This window comes from Selaginella moellendorffii, unplaced genomic scaffold (assembly GCF_000143415.4).
Source record: "Selaginella moellendorffii unplaced genomic scaffold, v1.0 SELMOscaffold_61, whole genome shotgun sequence".
NCBI lineage: Eukaryota > Viridiplantae > Streptophyta > Lycopodiopsida > Selaginellales > Selaginellaceae > Selaginella > Selaginella moellendorffii.
In genome coordinates this window covers 216,758-227,228 of record NW_003314322.1, presented here as the reverse complement: position 1 = coordinate 227,228, position 10,471 = coordinate 216,758, and the positions used below count along the sequence as shown (strand labels likewise).

Genomic DNA, 10,471 nt, shown 5'->3' with positions numbered 1-10,471 from the left:
TGTTGTTGTCCTTGTGTTCTCCACCACATCATGTGCAGGAAAGACAGAGACAAATAGGGATCATCATAACAATCTGCTCGAGGCTACCCCACCATGTGGAGATGATTCCAGTGGAGTGGTTCCATAAAGCTTCTCGATCTAGGCCCCAAGAATATGTTATATTGAAATCCCTAGCAATGGCAGTACCACAGAGAATGCTACCGTCCCAACTCCATTCTCAAGCCCTGGAAGAATGCGTGAAGCCCTATCTTCCGGCCTGCTATGAGAGTTCTAAACAGCACGGGAGGGATTTTTTTTGGTGGGTTCCTCTTTGCAGTGAATGGATTTTCTTTAGTGAGTGTGCAGTTCCATGTGCTGATATCAGTAGCACTAAAGAGGAGGAAAATTCTGTATTGGGACAGCGAGCATAACTGCGAGTGTGCGCTCATATTTACATGATTCTGAGTCTGCGCAAGCGTGGAATTTAAGTAAGCTTTTGCGAAAGTGACCGTGAGTGATATGGTGTAAGCTTTGTATTGCTTACTTGTTGCTTAGTACTTCAACAGGAATACCAGAGGAGAAGAGACATCTTGCGACAGGCCAACTATAGGCTCCATGGTTCATGTGGAGTACACAGCCTGATTATGTAGAGGAGCTGTTGATATAAATGTAGAGAAGCAAGGTGACTTTGAGCTTGAACTGAGCAGTGGGCTTGTACTTGGCCTTCTCGACACATATGTTACTGTTATGTGTGTTGGTCAAAGTGCTCACTTAGAGCAAAGAGGGAAAGACATTTGCTATTTTTTGTAGCCAGTCAAGGGTAGGAGACACCTTATATATAATGTAGTATTACAACACAAATACAATTGAATCTGGCACCACTTCACTTAATTTGTCCTCAGACATGTGATGCTAATAGTAATTGGATTTGTACAGCACCGTGTCCCTGTAGAGAAACGCATGGTCATCATTACCACTTCTAGAGCTGCTGCTCTGGATCACTGCCACCACTTTGAAGCTCACCTTGCCATTCAGAGATGGCTCCAAAGTGATAGAGCAAACCAGGACCTCATCAATCTCTGCTGCTCGTGGGTGATGACGGACCCTATAAGATCTTCATCCCTGTCCCTTGTGAGATCTTCGTCCTCACACTGCCCTTCTCACCTGGCTGCTATGTACATGTGACTGATCCCAAACTGGTGGAGGATTCTCATGGCCTTGAGATCTTCTCACTGGTGATGCTGCTGCTGCTACTGCTGTGATTCCGACTCCAAATCTCCTCTCTCTCTCCAGCCACTGCTGTCATTGATCAGATAGCGATATGTAGTGGTGCTTAAATTTTGTATCCTGGATCCACACGAGTATGATGATAGCAAAGAGCAAGACTTACCTGTAGCATTAAGTCGACTCTACCATTGGGACTTCTAGATAGCCTTTCTGTCACCATACTGCCGTAAAAAGCTGTGACAAAACCATACCCCAACCGAAGAACTTCCTCTAGCTTTGATAGCAAAACTTACAAAGCACTATGTTTACCTGTATCCCAAGATATTCATTGACTTTCTCCAAAAAGAATAGATATCAGAGGTTCCACTCTGTAATCAAGACGAAAGGATAAATGTAAACACTGCTAACACAGCAGTATATTGATACCTGTAAGCGACAGGATCATATGGGTGAAATATGTTTGTTCATCATTTGCCTGCATGCTGGCTTTTTCTCTTCAATGCCTTCATCTTCCCAGTACTCATGACCTGTTCTTTTGCAAACACATTCAACTTACGTTGCAAACACTGTAAATCACATACATACCCATTTCCAAAGCATTCATTCTGGAGACTCAGAAACAGTGACAACTGCAAAAAATGCGAGAAAGAAACTTATCAACAGTGAAGAATCAAGAAGCTCGCTCTCCTTGTTTCGTTCCTAATGCTGCAAAGTGACACGAGAGAGAGTTAGACATGAAACCCTCAGATATGAACAGCCATAACTGTTATAAGAGAGTATTCCATCATGTCCTCCAAGCCAGTTTTTTTGCACTTGACTGCCAACACTTCCTCAAGAGAACTTGTCATAAACTGAAGAGCACCATGTATGGCTGTCCTGTATGACTATCCATGTAGAGACTACGGGGTTTATAGCGCTGCAAAATAGAAATCCCTCTCAATTCTTTAAAAACGCAAAACTGAAGAACAAGGAAGCGAACCGTGGACGAAAATTTCTATTTTTTCTCTTGGTTCCAGCCTCGAGCACCTGGAACAAACAGGAACTTTAAGCCTCAAAAGAGAATAGCGAAGAGCAAGAGAGTGAAAAACCTTGATTCTAGTCGTGGTTCCGGCCTTGAGAACCTGGAACAAACAGGGACTTGAGAGACCCGAAAGAAGAATAGTGACGAGCAAGAGAGTGAAGAACCTTGATTCTAGTCGTCGATGACAACGTGAATCCCCTCGTTGTCCAAGACGTCGTCCCTGTCGTGAGCTCCATCCACCATAGCCTCTTCGCCTTTCACTCAATCCTCGTCGCATTTCCGAGCAGAGCACGTCGATCTGCCGAATGCACCTGCGCAGGCAGATGCTGGTGGATTTGTTCCCGCATAAGTCTGGAAGGCGTCGAGCCTGTTCTCGCTGATCATCGAGCACAACTATGGCGACACAGAGAAAGCCGTGAGCCTCTCAAACCTTTGCAAATGGAGAAACAAACACAACCTCATTGTAATAGGCTGGAGCTTTCAGCCGCTTAGGATCGTTATCCAGTGCTGTTCCCAGGACTTCTTCCGGAGCTGTCCAAAAACGAACGCGTTAGAGTTTTTTCTAGTGTCTAAATCGAAGGAACTCACTCAAAGGTGTTGGATAAAGAACAAATGTGGGTTGCGGCTTTTGGTAGGAGGTTTTTGGTCCCTCGCCAGGCTTGATGCCACTGTTACTGCGATTGGCCGGAATATCTTGGTCATCCTGGAACATCTCAAGTTAGAATCACAGGGACGATGATAGGGGGGTCGAGACTCTTTTACCAGATGATATTCTGCGTTGAGTACTTTTTCCATAAGTGCGACTCGTTTCTTCACGAACTGGATAATTCTCCTGTTGAAGAATGCTTCAGCGTCGGTTAAATGATTGTCATTTTCCGCCGCATGAGCTTTAGAACTCGAGAATGAACCAACCGGAGCTGACTGTAGCCTTCTAAATCGTGCCATCAAACACGCACACACACTCACAGAGGCACACACAGAGACACACACACAGAGAGAGAGAGAGAGAGAGAGAGAGAGAGAGAGAGAGAGAGAGAGAGAGAGAGAGAGAGAAAGTACCTTCCCGCTAGCGATGATCGATGCTCTCTCCTCGTGGTCACGCGCCCTAAAAGACATTTGAAATTTTTTATGATCCCAAAAGTCACGACTTTACATTGTTTAATCTCAACTGTTAGATTTTGGCATATGCCCAGAATAAGTGTCCCCAGTATATGCTATTATTATACGGGCTCTTTCGTTTAAATATATGAGTACTAGCAGAGACCCCAGCTCTGCTGGGAGATATAGTATACCTAAGATAAATACATCTTCTTTTCTAATTTTACAATGTTAGAAATTTTGATTGTATACAAAGTTAAATTTATCTTAATTTTGCTACTCTTCACCTCTAAATAAATGCACAATAATGCAAATAGATAAAAAATGCAAGTTTTAGAAAAGATAAGCTATATATATAATGTGATCATTTTGTTTTATTATTATCATGTTATAATAAAATAGTGCTTATTATTGATATTATTACCATTTTCTGAACACTATAATGGTGAATGATATAATGGATTTTCTTTGCTTACCAGAAGAAGTAAATCTATATTGTCATAGAAGTGTTAAGATGTCATTATGTGTGACAAAATTCCATTTTTATTACTGCTCTAATCCCAATTTCCAATGCATGCCATTAATATTACTGCATTAGTAATAGAACTATTCAGTATCTACATTATCAATAATTAAAAAGCTGTATTATTTGAATTTATCTGGATTATTGTGATATTTTTTAATATCATCATTTAAATTAATCATGGGAGGACCCTAGCATAAATTCTAACTTTTTTTTTAAAATCTATCTGCTATTTGTAAGACATGTTGTTTCTCCTTTTTCTCAACCTATTTTTAATTTTTACCATGCTCATTGAATAGCCCACCACTTGATAAGACTTAACACCCAAGGAACTTCATGTGCTTGGATGTACCAGCAAGGACTCCTTAGCTTATGGAACTGCAGAAGGTAGCTCAAGTTTTTCTTTCATATCCAAGAAGAAGCTAACAAAGCTTTTTCTTGTAGTTTCTTAAGTCTTCAAGAGTAGTGTTTTCTAAAAAAATAATGATATTTTTGAGATATTCATAAGAATTGCATGTTTGGAATATCTACATCACCAAAGATTTCTCTAAATAGCAGAAAACAAATTACTTTCCAATATAAATACTACTATGTTTTTCATAAGATTAGCAACCTTCCTTATTCTTTCTTGCTTCAAATGCCAAATCCATTATATGTTTTTTTCTCTAAAATCCTTCTTTAGGCCAACTATCAGCTTTTTATTTTTCTACTTACTACAAGGTCTCATCTTTTCTCATTTGCAATAATGTGTTAGCTTGGACTATTGAAATAGGAGATTGTGATCTTAGGATACCATTATTTGCACGAATTTACGATGTTAGTTTTTGTAGCAGTGGATTGTAACACATTTGTTAAGGACCCTTTGATAATAAGATTGAAATGGTGACCTTTGTGGCCTGAATTCATGTTTCTATGCTCCCTGCCACCACAAGCCATTCTAAGGAAGCTCCTGAATCTAGTGTCAGGCAATGCAACTGATGTTAGATCTCTTCCTCTTGCAAGGATATGTGTCTGTCTGGGTATTCGCAAAGGTGCTGAATCCAATTCTATTCTTCTTCCACATTTTGTCTTGGGTGATTCATTATTTGCTTTCATTGTTTGAGAGTGAAGTGGCAAGAGACTGACTTTTTTTTATGAAATCTCTACTTGTGTCATTCTGACTTTGTAAGCATTATTTTGTAGTCAAGCAAAGCCACAAAGGCTACAACAGGCAGTACAATGTACTCCTATTTAACTATTTATTAGAACAAGAAAATATCATACTACACCTTACTATTTCTCATTCCCTAGACATTCCTCAGATGCTGCTCATAGAATTCCAGAAGCTGTAACTTGACTCCATAAAACATGAAAGAAGCAGTGAAAAAGTACCTTTCATAGGTTAAAGGTTTTTTCTCGTTATTGAAAGATATCCAGAGGAGGTTAACACTTCAGAGCCTCACAAGCGCCTCATAGATTGCCCTTAAAGAGATGGTGTTCAGTTCTATGGTTCTTTAAGAATACCTACCAGTTTGTCTCTATCTTGAACATGTCGTCATTAGGTCCATTGGAAAAAAGGGTAACCATAAATGTAGAGTTTTTATAAATAGTGTTTCCTTCGAAATACAGAAGCGACAGAGATGAATTAGAACAGTGGAGGCATGAGAATACATAGTGTATCATCTTGTATGAGGTACAATTCAGTAGAATACTTTTTTCTTTTTTAATTACAGAAGTTTTGAAACTCTTACAGAATAGTCTGGATGTGGCCTAAAGAAGAAATTTTGTATGAAGGAAAGTTTGTATGAAATTGGAAATGTCTATCTTCACTTTCTCAAGCACATCATGGATTTTTCTTTAGGAAATCATCAGCCACATGATGACATGAGCCGTTGAGTCGTGACCAGCATTCATGTACATGTTGAGCATGTCTATGATATGAGCGTCTTCCAGCACCTCTTTTTTGTCATCCGGCTGATCCATGAGCAATGAAAGAATGCTTGTTTCCTGCGGCTTTCCAGAAGCATTGGTTGATCACGTCCTGGATAAGCTTGATAAGCTTTTGCCTCGGCCTGAAAATGAGAAAACGTCACAAAGCTATGTACAACGCATATGGCTTTGTTGTAGGCAGTGCCGAGGAAGTTGATGGGGAGAGCCTGAATGCCTTGGTTGACAATGTAGTAGAAGGAGAAAGTCTCTTCCATGTCGAGACTGGAGTCTTTCCCATATAAAATGTAGAGGACAGTTAGAAACGTGAACTGTCATATCAGAAAAAACCAGTGTCAACAAGAAAACTAAGACAATTGCTTACTGGTAAGAAGAACGATCTTATCCTGCGTAGACCACCTCACAAGGGACGCTTTTATGTTGTTGACGATGAGGGGCACATACTGCTTGAGAGCTTTGGGATTGTTCACAGCGGGCTTGGAGCTTCAAGTGGCTCTTTCCAGTTAACCCTGCAAACAAATTTCGTCCAATGAGCACAACAGTGCTCTCCGGCCATCCTGTCTCAAAGCTGTCTTTACAAATTTGCATCTGCCAGAACAGAAACGCCTTGTAAAACCAACTCGATTATACCTGAAACCAAGAAAAAGCGACAGTTAAACAAGCGAAAGAAAGTACAAGATCACTCAACTTTGCAATGTAGTCGGTCTTCCAGACTTGAAGCCTCTGAGAAAAGCAGCCACGTTGCCAAAGATCCCGGTGGAAGTGGAGGCTGTCCCGGCTTGAGCACCGTCTCATGGTACCACTTTTTGAGAAAACTCGAGAATGTCAGGAAGGCAGTGACTGCCACACTGCTGTGGATTCCCAGTGAACAGCCTGGGATTTACTCAGCTGGCTATCTGGACAACTTGGAGGAAATAGAAACCTTAAAATGGTATGGCATTGGCGCTCAGATATGGCATCTGATCGATTGAGCGGCCAGTCACGTTCATATCAGTGGCTGCAGTGACGATAACTTGAGAGCGCCAGTGCACAAAGCTGCTGCATTGCCAGTGCGCTCCTCGCTGGGAAATTTCGAGCAAACACTGGATATTTCAATAGGCTCCAAAACTGTAAAACAGCTATACAACACAAAATTTAGGATTTTATCCCACCCAGATCACTGCAAGAATACTGCAACCATAAACTCTCTGCCTTTCAGTTCTGTAACGATAGAAAATCTACAACAGAACAACATGGCATTAGTGTTATAAAAAAAAATCTAAAGCGAGGGACAATGTAATCAAATTCTAAGGTTTTGCTTCTTGATCCAGCGAGCATCTGATGATGTGGGCGACATTTTGTCTAGCGTCCAGCTGCACAGCTTACGCTTGCCAGGCTTGTGAGGGATTAGTGAGCAGCATCTCTTGCCGATTGGCAAGAATCGGGTATTGCAGCCTCTTCGCACTCTCCTTGCTGCTCGCATGGATGCTGCATGACCTCACGTGAGAAAATCCCGTGTAAGTTCTTGTGATTTGCAACAACACCTACTTTTTTTTCGCTTCCAGGGATTAATCACTTCCCTTACTCGCCTGGCAAGGATTTGTTTGGCACACAAGCTGTTCTACACATGAGAGCTTTGGGAAGTACCAAAGCAATCACAGGGACTCTTGGCATCGTGGCAACTGAATGATCAAGCTCTTATCGTCTGGTCTGGTCTCACTGTGCTTTGCCTCATCCTTCTTCCCAATGACATTGTGGATGCTGACAGTAAATCTAGTGCTTTTCTCTTGGATTTATAACCATAGTTTCTTTGTTCTTCTGGCAGGAAGACTCTCAACATACAACTGGAATGCTGCATGGATTGCCAAAGAGAGTCAGTTCTGGTAATGTTCTTCCTCGTTTCTTTACCTTTTATACATAGAACAAGATGCACACTTCACAGGTATAATGCCTTGCTTGCTGTGTCCTTAGTGTGCTACATCACGACTTTTGTTTTCTTGGGATATCTGTGTAAGTGGTTCAATCCTGCTTATCAAGATTGCAAGCTCAATCTCTTCTTTATCAAGAGCTCGCTATCTCTTAGCATCTCTTTTTCTGCTATCTTCTTTAAACCCATTGCTAATCCATTCTAAAATTGTTCATTTTTAATTCTATAATACAGGGAACAACTCGAAACTGTTGAGAAACACCTTCAGTGCTTGAGATTTTTGTGTGGCAACTCGCTCACTCCGGCAGACATCCGGCTGTTCACGACGTTGTACAGGTTTGTTGCTGTCTACCACATTCTTTTCAAGTGCTTCAAGCAAAAGTTGTTGTAGTTTTCGAATCTTTATGGCTACATGTGATAGATATACCAGCTTCCTACACATCTGTTCAAGTTGTGATTGCTAGTACTATGGGGCCTTGTTCCCTCTCAACCCAGGAGGGATCCAGCCAGCCATCCCTCTAGTATGGAACCAAAAGTTTTGTACAACCAATAATGCTTAGAAAGAAAGTTAATATGAACTCTAAGAAAAATTTCTCTAACTATGTAACAAGTCTATTTGAAGCTCTTATCCTGAAAAGAAAATTTAGTTTCTTCTAAAATATTTTTTTAATTTTTTATTGTTTATGTAATATCTTTATTTTGAATTACATTTTCTTTTGTCCTTTAGCTCAATTTATAATTTTTTTTACAAGAAACATCAACAAAATTAAAAGCTTACAGTCATGCATACTCTATTAAATGTAGTGTTCCCTTTTTGTTCTGCCAAATAGTGCATAGAAGCTAATAACATGCACAATCTGTAATTTCTAAACAAACTTTTATTTATAAATCTCCTCATTCCCTCACAGCATTCCGTGTTGAAGAGAGCATCAAGACTGCTTGCTCCTCGGGTATTAACGCAGGCATCGACTTAGTATTCTAACAAAATCCCACAGTCAAGAGTTCTCCAAACTTTCAAAACACCACAACACTTACAAAGAATGGAATTTCATTTGTGTCGCCATCATGAACACTATTAGAAATTCACGATAAAACCTGCAGAAAAACTCTTTGGTATAACAAAGAAAAGAGAAAAAAGTCTAAATGAAACCAACCAACCAACCTCTGAGATTTCATTTGCATCACTGTATGGAGCAATAAGCATTGATGCTAAATCTGGCTCCTCATAATTCAAACGCCACCAGGTATTGATTCTCTTCACCACCGGCTTTTGATGTTGGATCTCTTCTAAAACGTATCATCAAAATTCTTGCCACGTCTTGCACTTGGTACGGCCTGCAAGTCTCATGGACGGGTTCAGAAGGGAGGCAGTAATAGCAAAATTTCTGCACAAAAACAAGGATTAATTAACCAGCGAGCTATATAAGTATCCACCTTTTACATTTCGCCGTCAAGCCATGATAGGCTCAAATGCTTGTCTTTGTATGCAGTGGCAGCAGCAAAATTTTGGCTATCAATGTCCTCACTTACATGAGCTCATCTTGCACAATTCTCATCGTCTAAAATGAGAAACTCGTCAGCTAGAAACAACAAGAAAGAAAATCTTACACTGCAGAGTTGATCAAGCTGAAAACCAGGCCTTCCAGCAACCACAATGCAGTACCATGTTTCTACATCTTTTCCAGCTGCAGAGAAGTCCGCGGGATCACATCCAAGTTTGGAAGCCGTGATGCTTTGCAGCTGAGGAAGAAATAAAAGCACGCACATCAAATTGCAATTCAAAAGATAGCAAAAGGAGGAAGAGCCTACATACTACTTACCATGAACTTTATGTTCTTCCACAGTTTCCATGAAGGAGTCACGCAATTTACCTGCAATTTACCCGCAAAGTGAAAGAAATTATCTCAAAGCTGCCGAAAAGAAGATTTTTACCATAAACAGTTATGGGCTGGACACCTGGATCTTTGATGAAAACTACTGCCGGTGCCAACTCTAATCCAAACCTGCTCCACACGCAAAAGCATGAATCAATTCACGTGATTATCACTAAAACTACCGGCTTTTCAAAATTGAAGCTTCCTCTTGCCTCCACAAAACACATCCGAAAGACATCAACTCAGAGTCCTTCTTGGCCGCTTCTCTTCTGAATGGAAATGCACGCTCTTCTGTGTCAGAAAAAAGAATAAATTTCACCTAAAAAGAAGTGCAAAAGAGAGAGATTTTGATTAGCATCATAAAAACTTTTTTTATGCTACTATACCAGCACCTTATGCGGTCCAGGATTTTTAATGAACTCGGATCTGCGTGACTTTAGTCAGTGCTTGTTTTAGATTTTAGTGAAAATTGTGGCTACCTAGTTCTGAGAAGAATAATAACGAATGTGAGGAAGATCAAGAAGCAGCGTTGCTGTCCCAGTCCAGTATAGAATCGTAGCTGAGGCCTTTGGAGTACCTACAGTGTTCGTCAGGAAAAGCGGAACAAGGCTTCATGAATTTACCAAATCAGGCATTTTAATTCCCTACACCCCAGCGGCTTGGCAACAAGAGATGGAATTCCTGAAGGAAAAAATGAAAGAAAATAGGAGGTTTACGTGTTTACCATGGCATCTGATCCACCTCTTTCCTCCCAAGAGCTTTGTGAGTGAACTTCTCCTAGCTCGACTCTCAAAAGATTAAGTTGGCCTTCGAGAACTTCCACTGGAATCACGAACAGCATGGTTGGAAAAAACACAAACACGCAAAGCATTACCCAGTCTTCCCCATACTGGTGAGATCCCAAACTTGCCCAGTTT

At 40.6% G+C, this 10,471-nt stretch overlaps 1 protein-coding gene across 1 annotated transcript; it reads left to right on the top strand.

Moving 5' to 3' along the window:
- The first annotated feature begins 7,097 nt into the window (after positions 1-7,097).
- LOC112351407 lies at positions 7,098-7,955 on the top strand. Its single transcript, XM_024689293.1, has 4 exons — positions 7,098-7,255; positions 7,559-7,636; positions 7,696-7,763; positions 7,915-7,955. Exons 1-4 carry the CDS (start codon positions 7,098-7,100, stop codon positions 7,953-7,955), a joined length of 345 nt encoding a protein of 114 aa, XP_024545061.1.
- Positions 7,956-10,471: the final 2,516 nt, after the last annotated feature.

Coding starts and splice junctions, on each gene's coding strand:
- LOC112351407 (XM_024689293.1), top strand. CDS start 7,098: ATGTGGGCGACATTTTGTCTAGCGTCCAGCTGCACAGCTTACGCTTGC. Junction 7,256..7,558: donor TGGATGCTGCATGACCTCAC/GTGAGAAAATCC, acceptor TTATAACCATAG/TTTCTTTGTTCTTCTGGCAG. Junction 7,637..7,695: donor GCCAAAGAGAGTCAGTTCTG/GTAATGTTCTTC, acceptor CACACTTCACAG/GTATAATGCCTTGCTTGCTG.